The following is a 21,313-nucleotide window of genomic DNA, read 5'->3' on the forward strand; positions in this document are numbered from 1 at the left end:
GGGTAGTGGTGATCTGGTCTCACTCCACCACTTCCAACTTTTTCCAGCTATACCGGGTCAGATGGCATGTTAATTTCTTTGTTTCCGGGATTTGCATGAAGACGTAACTGCCCGCCTCTCATTATCATATTGTCTCTATATATACTTGTGACTGGATTGTTCCGGCGCTTCCTAACGAAATCTGAAACTTTCAGAAGCCCGAATCGATTCGTATTGTGTTGTGATAAACTGCAGAAAAGATGGCATGGTGTTGGGTCTTTATTCCACCTTATAGAGAAATAAAAGAACCTGTGTCCAAGGAGGGCCATAAGGACATGGACAAATCCCCTCCACAACGTAGATGAAGAAGACCTTCAACCTGAGCACCAGAACTGGAACTCCATTGTGGAGCAGCAGGAGCCAAAGCCCCCCGAAAATTGAAGAGGAAAAGCAGGCGGCTGATAACAGCAAGTTTCCATTCATTGGTGTCATTGTAAGGAGTGAAGATGATGATGAAGAAGAAGAAGGTAATGGAGACTACTGTGCAGGGTCCCAAGCAGACAACCTCTTGTTTCCACCTTCTGATAGTGCTGACATAACGTCACACTCTTCTGATACAAATGATAAACACTCTAAAGGTGATATGACATTTCACAGACATAAATTGCTGGAAATGCTCGTAGTGTGAGAAAACATTCAGTTAAAAGTAGGTTTTGAATGTACACTTGAGAAATCATACTGGGGAGAAACCTTTCAGGTGCTCAGATTGCTGTAAAAGATTCACTAATAAGGGAGATTTGAACATATACACAAGAGCACACACTGAGACTTTTCTTTTCGGTGTGCAGTAAGCAGTTCACTCAGAAGGGACAATTGGAAAAACCATAAACACACTTGATAACACACACTGGAAATAAAACCTTTTGCCTTCTTAATTTGTCATCAAAGATTCACTCAGATAGTGCATTTAAGAACCCCAACCAGAGAGAAACCTTATGCCTGCTCTCTCTGCAGCTTCAGTTTGGTTTGAGTGATCACTCAGGAATGCTTTTGCACATGAGAACACACACTGGCAAGAGATACTGTTCCTGCTCGGTGTGTGGGAAAAATTTCTCTGTGAGTCGCAATTTGACAAGACACAGTAGAAGACACATGATGAGAAATCATTTAGTTGCAATGTGTGTGTGTGTCATGAACAATTTTCTTGTATCAGATGAACAAAGACAAGTGGGCTGGTGAGAAGAAGCAGCAAATGAAGCAGCAAAAAGTAAACCTTGCAAGCATTGTCTGTCTAACAAGATTAGAGTGTTTGAATGATTATGGTAAAATGGAAAAAAAAAATGAGAGCATTTGTGATCCTGAATAAAATGTAAATCGTAGTAATTAATTTATCACTAAGTCTATTATTGATATATTTTTGTAACAAATTGAATTCTATCAACACATGTTCTGTTACAATTTAAACTGGTGTTCTAACATTAATACTGGTAATATGTGGATTTTGTTATCAGGGAGGAGAAGCTACATGTTTTTGTTTCGTAGAAAAGCGCGTACAGTATCAGTATCACAGCGGCGGTAAATACATCCTGTTTAATGGTCCTACCTGTTGATTCGTTCAGCTCTGACATGAATGAGCCAGGTATGCAGTGCTTCTGCGGCAGCGTGTGTGTGTGTGTGTGTGTGTGTGTGTGTGTTGGGACCCCTGGTGTAGATGTTCAGGAATTTATTCCTTTCTGTGATTTTCTAGCCCCTCTCTGTTGCTGGATCTGTTCAAACACTTGAAAGAAAGAATGTAGTATGCTGTTGAAGGTATTTCCTACTTACTGTGATTGCAATCATCTTCAGTGCCCCCTTCACCTCTACCATTTTTAGGAACCCTCTAGAGGTCACGTTTAACATCAAAAGAGGGACTGTTATCTCAAGTATCTGTGTTGCTGCCATCCCATCAAAGCTCAGACCGAAGACAATAGAGGGTAGTGGTGATCTGGTCTCACTCCACCACTTCCAACTTTTTCCAGCTATACCGGGTCAGATGGCATGTTAATTTCTTTGTTTCCGGGATTTGCATGAAGACGTAACTGCCCGCCTCTCATTATCATATTGTCTCTATATATACTTGTGACTGGATTGTTCCGGCGCTTCCTAACGAAATCTGAAACTTTCAGAAGCCCGAATCGATTCGTATTGTGTTGTGATAAACTGCAGAAAAGATGGCATGGTGTTGGGTCTTTATTCCACCTTATAGAGAAATAAAAGAACCTGTGTCCAAGGAGGGCCATAAGGACATGGACAAATCCCCTCCACAACGTAGATGAAGAAGACCTTCAACCTGAGCACCAGAACTGGAACTCCATTGTGGAGCAGCAGGAGCCAAAGCCCCCCGAAAATTGAAGAGGAAAAGCAGGCGGCTGATAACAGCAAGTTTCCATTCATTGGTGTCATTGTAAGGAGTGAAGATGATGATGAAGAAGAAGAAGGTAATGGAGACTACTGTGCAGGGTCCCAAGCAGACAACCTCTTGTTTCCACCTTCTGATAGTGCTGACATAACGTCACACTCTTCTGATACAAATGATAAACACTCTAAAGGTGATATGACATTTCACAGACATAAATTGCTGGAAATGCTCGTAGTGTGAGAAAACATTCAGTTAAAAGTAGGTTTTGAATGTACACTTGAGAAATCATACTGGGGAGAAACCTTTCAGGTGCTCAGATTGCTGTAAAAGATTCACTAATAAGGGAGATTTGAACATATACACAAGAGCACACACTGAGACTTTTCTTTTCGGTGTGCAGTAAGCAGTTCACTCAGAAGGGACAATTGGAAAAACCATAAACACACTTGATAACACACACTGGAAATAAAACCTTTTGCCTTCTTAATTTGTCATCAAAGATTCACTCAGATAGTGCATTTAAGAACCCCAACCAGAGAGAAACCTTATGCCTGCTCTCTCTGCAGCTTCAGTTTGGTTTGAGTGATCACTCAGGAATGCTTTTGCACATGAGAACACACACTGGCAAGAGATACTGTTCCTGCTCGGTGTGTGGGAAAAATTTCTCTGTGAGTCGCAATTTGACAAGACACAGTAGAAGACACATGATGAGAAATCATTTAGTTGCAATGTGTGTGTGTGTCATGAACAATTTTCTTGTATCAGATGAACAAAGACAAGTGGGCTGGTGAGAAGAAGCAGCAAATGAAGCAGCAAAAAGTAAACCTTGCAAGCATTGTCTGTCTAACAAGATTAGAGTGTTTGAATGATTATGGTAAAATGGAAAAAAAAAATGAGAGCATTTGTGATCCTGAATAAAATGTAAATCGTAGTAATTAATTTATCACTAAGTCTATTATTGATATATTTTTGTAACAAATTGAATTCTATCAACACATGTTCTGTTACAATTTAAACTGGTGTTCTAACATTAATACTGGTAATATGTGGATTTTGTTATCAGGGAGGAGAAGCTACATGTTTTTGTTTCGTAGAAAAGCGCGTACAGTATCAGTATCACAGCGGCGGTAAATACATCCTGTTTAATGGTCCTACCTGTTGATTCGTTCAGCTCTGACATGAATGAGCCAGGTATGCAGTGCTTCTGCGGCAGCGTGTGTGTGTGTGTGTGTGTGTGTGTGTGTGTGTGTGTGTGTGTGTGTGTGTGTGTGTGTGTGTGTGTGCGTGCGTGCGCGCGTGCGTGTGTGTGCGTGTACCACATATTTATTGACGATCGATCCTTTTGAGAGTCATCGGAAAGTTGGAAGTTATCTCAGCTGACTTGGGGAATTTTCGTATGGAAAGGCGTTGAATAGATGTTTGTCCAAGTGCTTTGCCGTAAAACATCTGCTTCCGCTTCCGTGTATGTTTTATGTAACCACACGTGCTTCATTAAATAATATAATAATAATCCTAAATTTGCATTGAACGAACTCAAGCGTCGACACAGTAGTAGTACTACGAAATAAAGTAATACGTCTGCGAGCCTATATAATCTTGTTTTGGTGCACGTTGAAGCGTCTTAGGACGCTTAGCCTGCTGTGTGCTAACACAGAGTCGCGTTTGATAGCAACGTTGTACTGTACTCAGCGGAGATCAAGCGAGAGTGAAGCGTTTTGACCTGGTGAAATGTGCGCAAAAAGGGTGAAAGCAGAGCAAGACGGGGAACTGAACGCTTTTTTCAAGAAGCCCCAAGACGTGACACGCAATCCAGGTTTGTTCATTTCTTCCTTTCGCTTATATAGGTATACTTTATTTAGGAAAAAGTAGATCGTCACAGCATATCTACTTAAAAAGATATTTTCCAACATTGCTGTGTTGATTAGTTTAATTGATTCCCCATTCGCCAAATCGAACATCGCATCATATGACCTTGTTTGAAGACCACTTTGGAGGTTTTGGTGGAGGTTCTCCCTGAACTCTTAAGCCGTCCGTACATTTTGTATGGCAATTATCCATACGGGTGAGCGGGACACTTTTCAGGTGACTTTTGGGCAAGAGGAGGGGAACACCCGGTCTGGTCGCTCGTCACATCCCGGCTGGATTACTGTAATGCACTTTACTTTGTGGAGTCATCAATCGGAAGAGGAAGCACATCACTCCTACTCTGTTATCCGTTCACTGGCTCCCTGTACATTTTAGAGTTCTTTTTAAGATCCTATTATTTGTTTTCAAATCTTTAAATGGCCTAGCCCCAACTTATCTCTCTGAGCTCCTCTGCCCCTACGCACCTGCCTCAGGTCTGCGGACCAGACACTATTAGAGCTGACATCCTGAACATTGGTTGTGTACTTCCCATGACTGAAGTTCTGAAGCGTGAAAGTAACTTCAATTCTTGTGTCTCAGAACGCTGTATATTCTTATAAATATATCCCCAAACATGTATAAACAGTAACGCACATCAATGTCACAACATGAAATTTGACTGAGCAAAGCTTGACTTTGCAAAACCATGTTTATTTGTCTTCGTTTACCTTTCAGACATCAGTAAAAAATATCTTCGTCCTGAGCAGCAGGAGTGGAGCTTCAGGGTGGAGCAGCAGAAGCCACAGCCACCTCACTTGACAGTAGAAAAGGTGCCAAAGACTGTCGCCATTAAACAGGAGGAGGATGAGGAGGAGACTGATATCACCAAGCATCCCTTGACTGTTGTCACTGGAAAGAGTGAAGATAAAGGCGAAGCAGGTGATTGTTTAATCCGATGGGGTTCTGATAGAGCATGTGTCAAGTCCATAGTTGGCACTGGGCCGTGCAGACACAGAACAAAAATATTTGATTGTTTATCAGAGTCTGATAGAAGTTTTATGTTGGAAACCAGGCACATCTGCTTGTGCCTCTCTCAAATCATCGTCTCAGTCACGTGACATGGGGCAAAAAACAAATCTTTTCAAGCCTGAAAAATAATTAAAAACCTAACATATTTGAAGACCTTTGAAAAGGGGGAAAGGCCAAATAATGAAACTGAAAAGTATATATCTAGCGGGCGGCCCAGTGGTCGAGTGGTTAGTGCGTCGACCTCACAGTGCAAATGTATTGGGTTTGATCCCAGCTCCGGCCTTCCTGTGTGGAGTTTGCATGTTCTCCCCGTGCCTTTGTGGGTTTTCTCTGGGTACTACGGTTTCCTCCCACATTCCAAAAACATGCATGGCAGGCTGATTGAACACTCTAAATTGTCCCTAGGTGTAAGTGTGAGCACGGATGGTTCTTCGTCTGTGTGTGCCCTACGATTGGCTGGCAACCGGTTCAGGGCATCCCTCGCCTACTGCCCGAAGACAGCTGGGATAGGCTCCAGCATGTCCTGCGACCTTTGTGAGGATAAAGCGGTTCAACAAATGTATATGTATGTATGTATGTATGCATGTATGTATGTTATGTATGTATGTATGTATGTATGTATGTATGTAATAATATAGCGCAAAGCTTGACTTTTCCATACCCTTTGTGTTTGTCTTGTTGTGTCTTGCAATCGTCGATGAAGATCTTCATCTTGAGCAGCAGGACTGGACTTTCAGGGTGGGGCGACAGCAGCCGGAGCCCCAACAAATGAAAGATGAAGAGGAACCTAAGCTTCACCTCATTAAAGAAGAAGAACAGGAAGAAGATATCGCCAAGTTGTCATTGACTGTTGTACCTGTGGAGATTAAAGATGATGAAGATGAAGGTCAGAGTGAGGAGAACAAAGGGAGGGAGCCGCCAAGCAGCAGTTCAAGTCAACCGATGACAACAGAAGGTGATGGAATCCACTGTGCAGGATCAAAAGCAGGTGTCTTCTTAGCGCCACTATCAGATTGTGACGACATGATGTCACACTCTTCTGATACTGATGATGAACACTCCAAAGGTGATATGACATGTCACACTGACAACAAACGCGTGAAATGTTCTCAGTGTGACAAAACCTTTTTCAACAAGTCATCGTTGAAAAGACACACAAGAACACACACCGGAGAGAAACCTTACAGGTGCTCAGACTGTGGTAAAAGATTCAGTCAGAAGGCAGATTTAAATATACACACTGGGGGGAAACGCTTTGCCTGTTCATTCTGCCCCTTAAGTTTCAGTAAGCGTTGCAATTTAATAACACACACAAGAACACACACCGGAGAGAAACCTTTTGCCTGTTCAGACTGCAACTTAAGTTTCAGTGTACGTTCAGCATTGGCTCAACACATGAAAACACACACTGGGGAGAAACCCTTTTCTTGCTCACTTTGTGGCAAAAAATTCACTCAAAGTAGCAATTTGACAACACACATTAGAAGTCACACTGGTGAGAAACCATTTCATTGCAGTGTGTGTGATAAACAATTCACTTACAAATATCAAATGAACAAACACACGTGTGCTGGTGAGAAGAGCAGCAGCAATGAAACTGTGAAGAAACTTTGATTGCCAAGCTCAGGTCACCCACATTTGAGTGGTTCTGGTAAGATGGAAGAATTTATTTGTGCTCCGAATAAAATACAAGTAAATGGATTTACTCAAGTCAGAATTGATCATTTTTCATTCCCATCAGTCATTGTTAAATGGTCAAACTTAACCTCTATTATAACAATGTTTCTAATGTGCTAATTTAATAATCTGGATATGAAGAAGAATTCACATTCATAAATCAATGTGGATGTAGATAAGAGGTCATAATGTTAATATTATAGCTAGACTACACTGCTACAATGCTAGTCCTACGCGAGATGACTGACACTCCCTCCTTCATGAAATAAAAGGTACAAAAATAACGTGTCACGAAAGTGGGTGTTTTCGAGAAAACACGTAGGTATATAACTAAATTTGAGGCAACAAGAGGGAATAGGATGGTCATAGTAATGAGCAAATAAGAGTATTTCTGAGTCTTTTTTTTTCAAATTCATTTTTGTCACGAGCCACATTGTAGTTACGGTTGCCCTTGGAGGGTCGTTATGACTGAATTTTGTGAAACCATATGAATGTTTAACCACCTCCATATGTTACATGCACAGCAAACAGCAAATTGATGGATAACTAGTTTTGAAATCCGACGTCAAGGATAATGCCTTGTTTAAACATTGTTATTTTGGCTTACATATGACAATTTGAAATTTTGGTTCAGACTTTAGCAAGAATCATGGAAGTTGACATGGTTGATTTGATTTCACGGGCCACCTAAAATGATGTGGCAGGCCAGATCCATATGACAATTTGAAATTTTGGTTCAGACTTTAGCAAGAATCATGGAAGTTGACATGGTTGATTTGATTTCACAGGCCACCTAAAATGATGTGGCAGGCCAGATCTGGCCCCCAGGCCTTAACTTTTGACACATGTGACCTAAGCCAACAAAACTTTCTTCTTCCCCATTTTAGATGGTCGATTTACAGAGGAAACTGATGTCGTTAGTGGATGCGTAACTGTAATTGGATGCGTGAATGTAATTAAATGCACTTTACCAATCATATTCACAGGTTAATATGACCTTCTCTAAACTTTTACATGCATAGACCCGACTGTGTAAGGCTCAATACTTATTGAACCTTCTATTTTTTTTATTTTATTTTATTTTATTTTTTTACAAAAAGATGAACATTCAGAGAGAGAGAGTGAGGAACCTACTTCAGGGTTAATAAAAGGGCGGGTTTATTTTGAAGCATTTTCCTTCCAGTCATGGTTCTCACACGACGTTTGTCGTCAACACAAGTCATAGCTTCTTTAAACAGACTCCCATGTGCGTGACAGTGGCACGAAGTTTGTCCAAGTAGAGTTTCCGTTTGATTTCCGCTTCTACTTCCGTTTACGTTTTGCTCAACCGCACGCACTTACTACAAACGCGCTTCTTCCCTGAATTAGCTGTGAACGGACTGAAGTTTACACACAGTGTGTCCCATTAGTACTTAACCGGTGTAAAACAACTTTAATAAAATCTTCGTGTCCAGAAACAGTCCTCTTTGGTGCACGTTCACGCATCTTGGGACATAGCTTAGCTTATTTTACCGTAGCTTGTTCGCTGCGAACAACTTATCAACACATCTCAGAAGACATCAAAAGTGCGTGCAAAGTGTTGTAATTATCCTGTGAAATGTGTGCAAAAAATGTGAAAGAAAATTACGAGGAGCTTTCTCGAGCCGAAGAAGAGAACGAGCGACAACCACAACTACTGGACGCTGAATTCAAGAAGCCGCAAGTCCTGCTTCATTATGCAGGTTTGTTCACTTTTGATTCTCTTGTGTTTAGTTAGTACAGGCCATGTAGTAAGTACAATTATTAACAAAATTACTGTGTTTACTCCTTAATCCCCATTTCTTAAGTTGAACACCCGGCCACCTTCGGCGTGGCAAAACCCTGAGCGATAATCGCACCACAAGTTAACAAGCGTTCCTGAGTCACATGACCAAAGTAGAGCAAAATTTTTTGAAAACGGGTAATGGTGGAAAGATGATTTTAGCCTTCTTCTGTATGGTCGTAGTTTAAATGTGTGAAGTGCTAGTGGCAAAGAAGAGGTAAATTGGTTTCAAGAAAGATGTTGTGCGGATGTTTCAGCTCAACTAGCTGACAGACTAAAGGGGAAGTTCACAGTCTCAAAACTGCGAGTAAGATTTGAATGTTGCAGTACTTCCTTCACTTCCTGAGTCTCTGACGAAAGCCACGGCCCTCACTAATGTCACATGAATGGGTACAACATAGTATTTCAACCTTGATCACATGAACTGCTTCTCAGGATCCAATTGATATGGGTTTACCATAATCACCACCAGATTAATTTGTGCCAGCCTGAGAGGACACCTGTTCATGTCTGCTCATTCAAATTTTGTGGCAGTGAAATTATGGCAACTCTTAGCGCACATGTGTTCTTTCACAGTCAATGGATGGTGCACAATAGTCGACTGAGTTAGGCATTCACTCAAACTAAACTTGTAATGATGATGGTGATGAACACTTTGACCGTTTGGTTCTCACTGTGTCCCTTCGAAGTTGGCTACTCTCCTTCCAGGTGGTGTTGTGATCTTTGCTTTACAACTATTTAGGACATCTCTTTGATCTATCCTCCTCACCTACAGTTTCTGCTGGATTTATTCTGATGTCTACATGCCGTCCTCAGTTATGTTTGCCTTTCCTGTATATAAGGAGTGTGTCGGCACATCAGCCATTGAAGCAGACCCTTCATCAAAGTCACACAATAGCATTCATTGATTTTGGAACTCAGTGCATAAATAAAGTGACCCAAATTAGTATCTGCCCCGTCCATTTTGGAGAAAATTTAAGACTTTTAAGTGTGCCTTATTGTCGTGAAAATATGGTATCAAAAAAAAAAAAAGGCGCAAAATACTTGTGCTTCACTGAGGATTATTGTCTGTCTTGGTGGTAGGGACGCAACTGCTGTGATACAGCTTTTTTTTTTGCAATGAGGCTACTTTTTAAATATATTTAAAAATCTCACGTACCCCCAAAAGTGACTTTACATGTACCCATTTAAGAAACACTGATCTAGAGGAGTAGAAAATATCACAAGTGCTTCATGAAGCTTCATTTTCCCCTCAAGATTCCGAAATTGTAATCTCACGATCACAGCATGCATGAAGGCATTAATATTAGTTACAAGGTGAGTATGAATGCAAACAAACAACTGTATTTTTGTAACAGCTGTAAGTTTGTCCGTTAGTAACACACAATAGAAGGAATGCTTCAACTGTCCTGTACCATTTAGTCTTGTTTCATACTTCACATTGCTGTACTTTATGCCATATGCCGGGTCTCATCTTTCTCCTTATCTTCGCTGGGATTCATTCTGAGCGGATCCATGCTGCAGCTAAGCTCCCCATAGGTGTAGCATTGTAGCTAAGTGGTGAAAATTCCAACGGGGCCAATATTCTCTGTTCAAGAAAGTGCCACGGCCAAAGTGCTGCAATCGTGCAAAGGCCTAGCAGGATGCAAAAAGGGTGAGAAGTGTAAAATAAGGGAGAAAGTAATATACAATACATGTACTGGTAGATGTAATAAACAGGCTGCCAACGCACAACAAAACTTGCCGCCAAAGAATGTCATGGCAAAAGCGATGAAAACACTCTAAAACAGTTCTACACAACGCAAAATTAACATTAAATGATAAAAGGGTGGGTAATTACAAATTGACAAAAAAAAAAGCAGACCGTTAGCAGAGCTACTTGTAACACGAAGAATGCTACCTCACAACATCAGAACATCAAAGTCACGACATGAGACTTGAAGGGACAAAGCTTCACAAACCATTTCTGTTTGTCTTCCTGTCCTCCAGATGCCAGTGAAGAAGGTCTTGATGCTGAGCAGCAGAAGTGGGGCTCCAGGATGGAGCGGGAGGAGCTTGAGCCTCCTCACACAAAAGAGGAAGAGGAGCTAGAGCTACCCGACATTAAGGAAGAAGAGGAGCCATTGCCCCTCACCATTAAAGAGGAAGAGGAGGAGGAAGATATCAACAACTTTCCATTGACAGTCATTGTGAAGAGTGAAGATGATGACGATAAAGAAAGCGATAGAGACCACTGTGGAGGATCACAAGCAGACAGGCTTTTAGCGGCACTGCCGGACAGTGACGATGAGCATTCTGAAGGTGATGATGCACAATGGAAGTGCTCGCAGTGTGGGAAAACATTTGGTTCAAAGTGGGGTTTGAAAGTACACATGAGAATACACACTGGAGAGAAACCCTTTTCCTGCTCACTCTGTGGTAAAATATTCACTCAGAAGGCACATTTAATAGCACACACAAGAACACACACTGGGGAAAAAGCCTTTGTCTGCTCAGTTTGCTCTTTAAGTTTCAGTGAACGTTCAAATTTGGGCAAGCACATGAGAACACACACTGGAGAGAAACCTTTTGCCTGTTTATTTTGTGGTAAAAGATTTTCTATAAAGGGACATTTAAGAACACACACAAGAACACACACTGGAGAGAAACCATTTGACTGTTCAGTTTGTGGTAAACAATTTGCCCGTAAGGCACATCTAAACATACACGCAAGAAGACACACCGGTGAGAAACCATTTGCCTGCTCAGTTTGCGAGAAACGATTCGCTCGTAAGGCTCATTTAAACATACACACAAGAACACACACTGGAGAAAAACCTTTTTCTTGCTCAGTCTGCACCTTAAGTTTCAGTGAACGTTCAAATTTGGTTAAACACATGAGAACACATACTGGTGAGAAACCATACAGTTGCAGTGTGTGTGATAAAAGCTTTTCTCAAAAGTATTTGGTTACGAAACATAAGTGTGCTGGTGAAAAGATCAGTGGTAAATGAAGCTGCTGGACTTAAAATACATTGTGAACTTGGAACTTTCAGATTTTCTTGGTTGTAAAATTGTTTTTGTGTCCGTGAATTAAAAGCGAAATAGTCAAATAGTACCGACCCATACCCATTATTGGTTCACCTGATGGATGTTATATGAATCTGTGAACATTCAAATATTTGTTTTTTGACTGCTGCCCACACTGAAAAAATGCCTGTTTTCATTCTGATTTTGTTTAGCACAGTCTATATAATATACGATGATATACTGTTGCGAGAATTATATTACATTTCATATAGTTGTCAGTTATCAAGAATGTTATTCAATATGAATCGTATTGGTTACATATGAAAATGGAAAAAATGTTTACATCTCTGTTGCAAAAAGGTTAAATAAAATTTTGGAAGGTTTGTCCTCAGTTGTTTGCATTTCAGGAGCAAAGCAAAATAATAAAAAGAAAAAATTGTGCTGGGTGAGACACACTTCTACTTTACAGACGACAATTTATTGTTTTACCATCCCTGGGTCCCTTGAAAGGCTCTTCGCAAATCTAAGCTATTATTTTTTAATACCATTGTTGTCTGTGTGTGCTGTATCAAGGCTATGTTTGAATTTTTCGAGCTATGTACTGTACTACGTACTACACAGTAAGACCATGTTAAGTACAATGTGAGTCATTAAAGCTATGTGTACCCTCACTAACACATTGAGTACCGGTCGTCAAAACAATCCCTTTGTGTTGGCATAACAACCCAACACCAGCATACAGTTGGTGGAGTTTGCATGTTCTTCCTCACCCCACTCCCACAGGTGGAGGCCCAGGCCACAGCCTCCTGGGCCCTGCCCTTTGCACGACTTTTACACGTCAGCTAAGTAGCTAACAATAAATAGTTACAGTGTAGTAAAGAAAGACTTAGAATTTTGGAGGCTGGTTTCACAGTATTATGCACATTAGGTAATTCATATACAGTACTGTACTGTAGAATGTAAACCATTGATGTGTCTCGATAGCTCATCTTTGGCGGTGCTTAAACACTGGAATACTTGGCCCAGTCACATCCAGTCTATCTCCAGCAGACACACACGTTGAATTTGAGACCCCCGAAAACATGAAATACTATACAGTCGTACAGATTAAAATTAAGTTTGTATTTGTAGCTGTGCATACATATGTATCCATTCATGATCGGAGTTTTGAAGATTAAAAGTGTTGATCAAATGTGAGTTTGATTTAATTTCACCTGAAACGAATTTAAGGTGTAATGTGAATAACACTGTCAATGACGTTACGTCATCATTAATTGTCGTCGCCATGAAATGACGACTCGAGGACGGCCGTCTCATTTCTCCATCTGTATCGCATACAGTACGTCGCACTTTCGTTGCCCTCTTCAATGGGATCACTGGTAAACGTGTCTAAGACCGAGAGGGTCCACTTTTGACAAATGAGATTTGGCCTCAGTGGGCGAAGTGATTTGTGAAAGTGTCGTCACATATCTCAAAAACGTTACATGGCTTGACCTGTTGTTTCACTGAATATATCTTTCTGGATTACAACTGAACGTAGTGAAGTCTCGGAACAGTACGTCACTTCACTATTTGACTAGACTAAAAACACAATCACCGCCGACATCATAAACTCATCTTTTTGGGGCACGCTGAAGCTTCTGGAGATAGCTTAGCTTGCTAGTTGCTAACAAAGCGACGCAGAAGTGATCAACACGTCGCGAAGCTGAACGCAAGCGCGAGGGTAAAGCACTGTGAAAATGTGTAAAGTAGAAATGCTGAGAGCCCTGCTGAACCAGCGACTAAATGCGGCTGTTGAGGAAGTAATTACAGTGTTTCAAGGAACAATAGCAGAGTATGAGGAGGAACTTTCACGAACAAAACAGGAGAACGAGCGACAACGTCAAATATTGGACTCTGTTTTCAAGAAGCCCCAAGATGAATTACACAGAGCAGGTATGTTTGTCCTTGTCACTTCTTTCTGTCAGTTAAGTTGTTTATTTTTTAACAATGGTCCTGCTGGTCATGGGCACAGATAGGACTTTGGAACTGGGGAAGACGGGGGCCAATTTTAATAATAATAAGAATAATAATAATACATTTTATTTGTAAGCGCCTTTCACAACACTCAAGGACACTTTACAGGCAAGAGCAAACAATAAAACCACAGATAAAATTATAAATAAAAAGAGATAAATTTAAGTGGAATAAGCAAGTCTGAATAGGTGGGTTTTGAGCTGGGTTTTGAATGTGGGAAGAGAATCAATGTTACGAATATTGGGTGGAAGTGAGTTCCAGAGTTTGGGGGCAGAGCGGCTGAAGGCTCTGCACCCCATTGTACTGAGACACGCAGAGGGTATAGAGAGGTGGAGGGAGGATGAAGACCTGAGTGAGCGATAATAAAATACACGCATGTGTGTAATAAAATACACATGCGCGGGAGCACACTTCTCAGAAGCACACACAATAATACACTAAAAAGCATGATATAATTATTATTTGAAATAATGATGAACTTTAGTTGTAAACACTGCTCAAATAAATAAACGGGACACTAAAATAATACAGACTAAATAGCCATCCATAAATGATCTGAACCGCTATATCCTCACGAGTGCGTGGTTATTCTTAGATTCTGTCTGTTTTGTCGACTTAAGCTACACTGTTGGCCTGAATATTAGGCAATGTTCAGTCTGATGATTAATTCCGCATATTATATCTCTCTCTTTAATTTATGGTTATTAAACCTGACCTAAAGCTCCTGTAAACAATTTATGTGTGAAATGCGACCCCAAAAAGCTCCAGAAAATCTGCAAAAATGGACTGGTGCCAGAGTCAGAGAAAGACGAGGATTCAGAATTCTTGAGTTTCATAATACTTCATGTTCAGGTCATTGTCCCTAAACCTGTCTAAAACACGTCTAAATAATAATCCACATCATAATGTGTCTTGATGGAAAAAGCTGGACTTTACCAAACCATCTGTTTGTCTTCTTGTGTCCTACAGACATCAGTGAAGATCTTCGCCTCAAGCACCAGGAGCCACAGTTCTCCCACATTAAAGATGAAGGGGAGCCAACGCACCACCACCGGTATGTTAAAGAGGAAGAGGAGGATAATGTCACCAATATGCCATTTGCTATCGTCCCTGTGAATACTGAAGAGGATGAAGACAAAGGCCCAAGTGAGCAAAATGGAGGAGCTGTGCAAGAGCCTCCATGCAGCAGCTCAAGTCAACACATGCCAACAGAAGGTGATGGAAACCAGTGTGGTGGATCACAGACAGACAGCCTCATAGCGCCACTATCAGACAGTGACGACACAACCTCTTTTACTTCTGACACTGACAATGAACGCTCGAAAGGTGATATGACATATCACACTGACAGCAAACGGTTGAAGTGCTCTCATTGTGGGAAAACCTTTGCTGCCGGGCATAATCTGAACCGGCACTTGAGAACACACACAGGAGAGAAACCTTTTTCCTGCTCAGTCTGCAACTTAAGTTTCACTCATAGATCAGGATTGGTTGAACACACAAGAACACACAGTGGGGAGAGACCTTTTGTCTGCTCAGTTTGTGGTAAGAGATTCACACAAAGGGGAAGTTTAATTAAGCACACAAGAACACACACAGGAGATAAACCTTTTACATGTTCCGTCTGCAACTTAAGTTTCGGGAATCGTTCAAGTTTAGGAACACACACAAGAACACACACTGGAGAGAAGCCTTTTGTCTGCTCAGTTTGTGGTAAGAGATTTTCTGTCAAGGGAAATTTAAGATCACATACAAGAACGCACACTGGAGAGAAACCTTTCACCTGCTCAGTCTGTAACATAAGCTTTAGGTATCGTACAGGATTGATTCAACACACAAGAACACATACTGGTGAGAGACCATTTTGCTGCTTAGTGTGTGGCCAAAGATTTTCTCAAAAGCAGAATTTAATTTCACACACAAGAATACATACTGGTGAGAGACCGTTCAGTTGCAGTGTATGTGACAAAAAATTCTATGTCAAGTATCATGTTAAAAGACACAAGTGTGCTGGGGCAAAGAGCAGCAATCAATAAAGCTGCAAGATTTTAAGCAAACTGTGAAGAAACTTTGACTAATTAACAAACACATCTAGTTTGATTGCTTGTGGCAATGATGGATGAGTGTATACATGATCCTGAATTTAAAAACAAAACACTACACGGTGATCAGGGTCTGTGGTGTGAATGTCTTTGTACAGTGCACTGGCAGCAAAAAAGATGCTCCCTGTAGCAGGCTTGAGCCCTGCTGCTTCCCAGCTTCTTCCTGAGCATCCTAACCAATTTGCTTTCATCTCAGACCGGGTTCAGTGAATCGGCACCGGGACAGCTCAGGAACAGTGAAAAGCCACGTATAATGGGTGCCCATTAAAATGCATTGGTGAAAAGAAGACATTAAAAAAAGACTGACACTCTATCCGTTTTCCACAATAAATGGTTGTAACAAAATATGGGAATGTGTCCTATCAATGAACTAATTTACAATAGAAATTCTGTTTTTTTCAGGGCATCCGAGGGTAGCGTGCAACCATGAGTTTGCGTGATAGTATGCGTCATTTGCCAAAATGTCGGCTCAGTCTAATTCATGTCCATGCAAACACATAGTTAGGAGTAGGCACGCTATTGTCTCTTTTCACCACAATGTTTTGTTATGAGTGTTTTATGTGACGTTCTTGAATGTACGTGTTAATGTGTGGTGATCGTTAGCATCTGTCTGCTAAGTCGTGGTGTGAACATGGTTTCAAAAATAAGTGCTGACAGGAAGTGCCACAGAGATTGTGGGAGGGCCGAATGTGGCCCCTGGACCACATTTGCCCATGACTGGGGCCTTTTTGGAAAGTCAAATATCCTAACCCCTATGCCTCCTTCACCTTTGTTGGATTATATATTCAGGTTAAGGAGAGATGAAAATGAGCTTCATTTCCAACACAGGAACAGCACTGTTTCAAACGAATACGACTCCACTCTTCCTTACTGACGTCATTGACGAGTGTATGCTGACATACTGTAGGTCTCTCTAGCTTGCGGACTTTACCTGCAGAATAGCTAATAATAAAGTCTAAACAGAACAGCTATTAATTGTTTTTGTGAAGGCTAACTGATGTTTTTCTTTGATTTTGGAAGATGTTTTTCATTGATTTTGGAATTGCCCATTCGCTAATACATTCCAAAAGCATCTTTATTGCAACTTTGATTCCTAAACATTTACAAACACACCATTAGCGTGTCACAAAATTTATAAACAATGCAATACAATACAAGAAGAAACACAAAACTAGACAAAAAAAAGAGATAAAGCAGTAACATTACAAGGCACAGTAATTTGAGATCAGTTAGGCATAATTGACATACGAATTAAAAAGCAAAATTAAAGTTATTCTTCTTTGTTAATCTCAAAGTGTTTACGTGGAGACTAAAGTGTGGAACACGCACTCAAAGATACGTCAAATTGTTTATTTCGTGAGTTGACGCATTGTTTGTCCAAGTAGCGTTGCCGTCCAACTTCGGCTACAGTTCTACTTCCGCATACGTTTGGTGTTTCCGCACGAGCTTCACTTAATAATACTTCTCACATTCAAACAGAATAGGCTTAAAGGTTGACACAGAATGCCCCATCACTACTTTAGCGAAGTAAAACAAAATTTAGTGAATCGTCAAATCCGTATAAAGTGGTCTGAGTGTACTTCTCACAAAAGCCTTGTTTGCTAGCTGCGAACAAAGAGACGCGTTTGTTCGCAGCGCATCGCTACGCAGAGATCAAGAGTCAGTGCCAAGTGTTTTATTATTGTGTCAAAATGTGTGCAAAAAGAGTGAACGATGACTACGACGAAGCACTTTGTCGAACAAAAGAAGAGGACGAGCAGCAACGTCAACTATCGGACGTTGTTTTCAAGAAGCCTCATGCTGTGTTCCACGGAACAGGTTTGTTCACTTCTTTTAAATGTTTAATTAATACTTTGTCTTTTTAACAACATTCCACTTTTTTATTTTTTGTAAATGATTATTCATTCACAAAGTTGAACGTGCGGGAACACGTGTGACCACTTATGTGGTCATTCTGATGTTTAGGATTACAGTATATTGACCAAATCTCACTTCTTTATTGTTACCTCGGTCCTCACTGCCCTGTTCACATGTTACGCCTTCTACCAGAGACCATTTCGAAGAGATTAGGCGAACAACAGAGCAGTGAGGAGGGACTATAGAGGGGTTCGGCGTTTCTGCATCTCCCGCAATGCATTTCCGGCGTACATATTTAAAGGGAACCCCCACTAACAGAGCGTCATTTGCAATATGTCACTTCTTGTACGTGTGTCATTGTTGGCTGTAATAGTCGGAGGCAAAGGGCGTAAAATCTCTAGACTCCCCAAAATCATTACAAAACAGCAATTTGACGCCCACCCTAAAGAAAAGCGATCGACGAAGAGACTGGTCTCGTTTTAACCGGGAGCGAAACTGCTGCTATGGTTGTGAGCCACAAACATCGCCGTCAGTTCGCTTGATTCTGGAGAGTGCTTCACATAAACACTGTTGTTTCCCATGTCTTCGTTAATAGTTATCATTGAAGAATATCCAACACCCTGAACTGCTCCCAGTATGCTGTTTGAAGATTTATAATCCACCGAAACATCGGTACTATGTTTGATTAGCATGTCTGCCTTTACTGTATGATAGCCTTTCGCTAGGTGACGTTCGTTGTTTTCTCAAAAATTTTGCATGCCAGTTTTGCATGCAACAACAGCTTGGAGTGACAAAAAGAAAGAAAGAAACAAACAAACAAACAAAACTTTTTTTTTATACACGCCATTTACAATAAACACAAAACTGAAGAAACAAAGGTGGTCACTCACGGTAAAGTTTTCCATGGCTGTCTGCACGTTAGTGTAAACGCTAGACTTGTAACAAAAAAAAAAAAAAAAAAAAAACAGATTCAAGTAATAAATTGAGTCTAGTCATTAATTGGGTCAAGCAAGTAGGAACCTTAAGTCGAGTTCTAAGTTTTAACCAAGCAAGTCCTAAATTCAAAAATTGGCAACTAAACTTAAATTGGACTGAGTCAAATCATGTGACTCAAGTCCCCCAACTCTTCATTAGTTAAATACGGTCCCGTAGAAACCCTGTTTGAATTTCATAATGGTGCCTGCTCTTCTTGACATCTTCACAATATGTGTCTTGCAGTCATCTGTGAAGATCTTCCTGCTGAGCAGCAGGTGCAAGACCCCTCTTACTTTCACGAGGAAGAGGAGCGAGTGCCCCGCTGCATTAAAGAGGAAGAGGAGAACCCAGAGCCCCCATGCATTTACGAAAATGAGAATGAGATGCCCCCCGACATTAAAGGAGAAGAGGAGGAGGAAGATGTCACCATGTTGCCCTTCAATTGTGTCATTGTGAAGGTTGAAGGTGATGATGAAGATGAAGGTGATGGAGACCACCGTAAAGGATCACAAGCAGACATCTTAGCTCCCCAATCAGATAGTGACAACACAACGTCACATTCACCTGACTCTGATGATGAACGCGCAAAAGGGGATGTTACATGTCACACTGACGGCAAACGTTGGGAATGCTCTCAGTGTGGGAAAAGTTTTGATGCCAAGTATACTTTGAAAGTACACATGAGAACACACACTGGAGAGAAACCCTATTCGTGCTCAGTCTGCAACTTAAGCTTCAGTGTCCGTTCTTCCTTGGTTAATCACATGAGAACACACACTGGGGAGAAACGATACACCTGCTCAGTCTGTGGTAAAAGATTCACTCAGAAGGGCCAACTGACAACACACACAAGGATTCATACCGGCGAGAAACCTTACCTCTGCTCAGTCTGCAACGTGACTTTCAGTCTTCGTTCATCCTTGGTCAAACACATGAGAATACACACAGGAGAGAAACCTTATGCTTGCTCAGTATGCAACATAAGTTTCAGTATTCGATCAGGATTAGTTCGCCACTCAAGAAAACACACGGGGGAGAAACCTTTTGCCTGTTCACTGTGTGGGAAAAGATTCACTATAAAGGGAAGCTTAATAACACACACAAGAACCCATACCGGAGAGAAGCCTTTTGTTTGCTCGATCTGCAATTTAAGTTTCATTGATCATTCAGGGTTGCTTCAACACAAAAGAACACATACTGGTGAGAAACCTTTTGCCTGCTCAATTTGTGGCAAAACATTCTCTTTAAAGGGGAATTTAACAACGCACACAAGAACACACACCGGAGAGAAACCTTTTGCATGTTCAGTCTGCGACTTAAGTTTCACTGACCGCTCGGGGTTGCTTAAACACATGAGAACACACACTGGGGAAAAAGAGTTTTCCTGCTCGGTGTGTGGTCAAAGATTCTCTCAAAGAGGCACCATGACAAGACACTCTAAAAGACATACGGGTGAGAAACCATTCAGTTGCAGTGTGTGCGATAAAAGATTTTATGATAAGTATGAGATTAAGAAACACAAGTGCACTTTGGCAAATAAAACAGAAATCAATGATGCTGCAGGACTTTAAATGAACTGCAAGGAAACCTTCTGACAAGTTCAGGAAGTTTTAAGGGTTGCAGTAAACTGAGAAATCACTATCAATACAATACAATCAAATTTAATGTGTCACATCAGGTCATTACAAAGCCTCAAATCAATTACAATTTTACTCAAGTCAGAACAATAATTGTCATTGCACCTTGCGGTCCAATAACCTTATTGCACATTAAGCAAATACATGATGCAGATCTTTTTGTTGTTACTTTTACAACTACATTTAAATTGTACTTGCTTGATATTGCATTCTAAAAATTACAAATTATTTTTTTAACACTTGCCTATGGCCAATTAATGTGCGTCATAACTGTATGTTTGCTTGCTTTAATACTACTCTGTATGTTTATGATTGCTTCTAGTGGACACCAAAATTACCTCCTGGATCAATAAAGTATTATTCCCGACAAGCATTTTGGGAGCTTTCAAGTGTCCACCCTTTTTGTTAGATGAGGGTTCCTTGCCACCCTATCAAATAGCCCAGGCATATCAAGATGGGAGATAATTGTCACATGTACTAAACACCCAGTACTTTGCCAGACAATCCCCGCAGCTCCTTCAATGTTGCTGTCAGTCAGTCAACAATTTTCTCATCTTTTCATCCTTTTTAGAGGGATGTCCAGTTTTTGGTAATGTCGCCAATGTGCCATATTATCATCATTTGGAGATCAATCCTCACTGTGATCCATGGTGGCCACTCTATTTGAAGTCAATTCACCTGAGCACAACACAACCAAGCAAGCCGGCAACAATAGCCTATAAAAAAATACCCGTTTTTTTGTAGATTGTGTTGCTGAAATATTATCTGTCTCTCTCTGGCTTTTTAGCTATCGTTCAAAATGAAGGGAAAAAAAGGCATTTCCTATTTCTCCACCATTAAGATGAATAACAATGAGGCAACCAGGTGACAGTGTTCAGAGAGCTGAAGAAAAGCAAGTTGAGAGCTGCACAGAAAGAACGGCACTTGTTTTCAGAAAGAGGACACGGCAGGAAAGGATGACGGGCTTGAGAGTGAGAAACAAGCAGGC

General features: G+C 40.9%; 1 protein-coding gene across 1 annotated transcript; it reads left to right on the top strand.

Moving 5' to 3' along the window:
• Positions 1-3,695: 3,695 nt before the first annotated feature.
• LOC109525735 (zinc finger protein 236-like) lies at positions 3,696-20,698 on the top strand. The gene is made up of 9 exons (XM_019886476.1): positions 3,696-4,190; positions 4,958-5,161; positions 5,955-6,863; positions 8,515-8,649; positions 10,719-11,721; positions 13,468-13,673; positions 14,724-15,787; positions 17,431-17,674; positions 18,932-20,698. Exons 1-9 carry the CDS (start codon positions 4,106-4,108, stop codon positions 20,257-20,259), a joined length of 5,178 nt encoding a protein of 1,725 aa, XP_019742035.1. The 5' UTR covers positions 3,696-4,105; the 3' UTR covers positions 20,260-20,698.
• The last annotated feature ends 615 nt before the right edge of the window (positions 20,699-21,313 follow it).

This window comes from Hippocampus comes, unplaced genomic scaffold, assembly GCF_001891065.2.
Source record: "Hippocampus comes isolate QL1 unplaced genomic scaffold, H_comes_QL1_v1.1 scaffold261, whole genome shotgun sequence".
Classification (NCBI taxonomy): domain Eukaryota; kingdom Metazoa; phylum Chordata; class Actinopteri; order Syngnathiformes; family Syngnathidae; genus Hippocampus; species Hippocampus comes.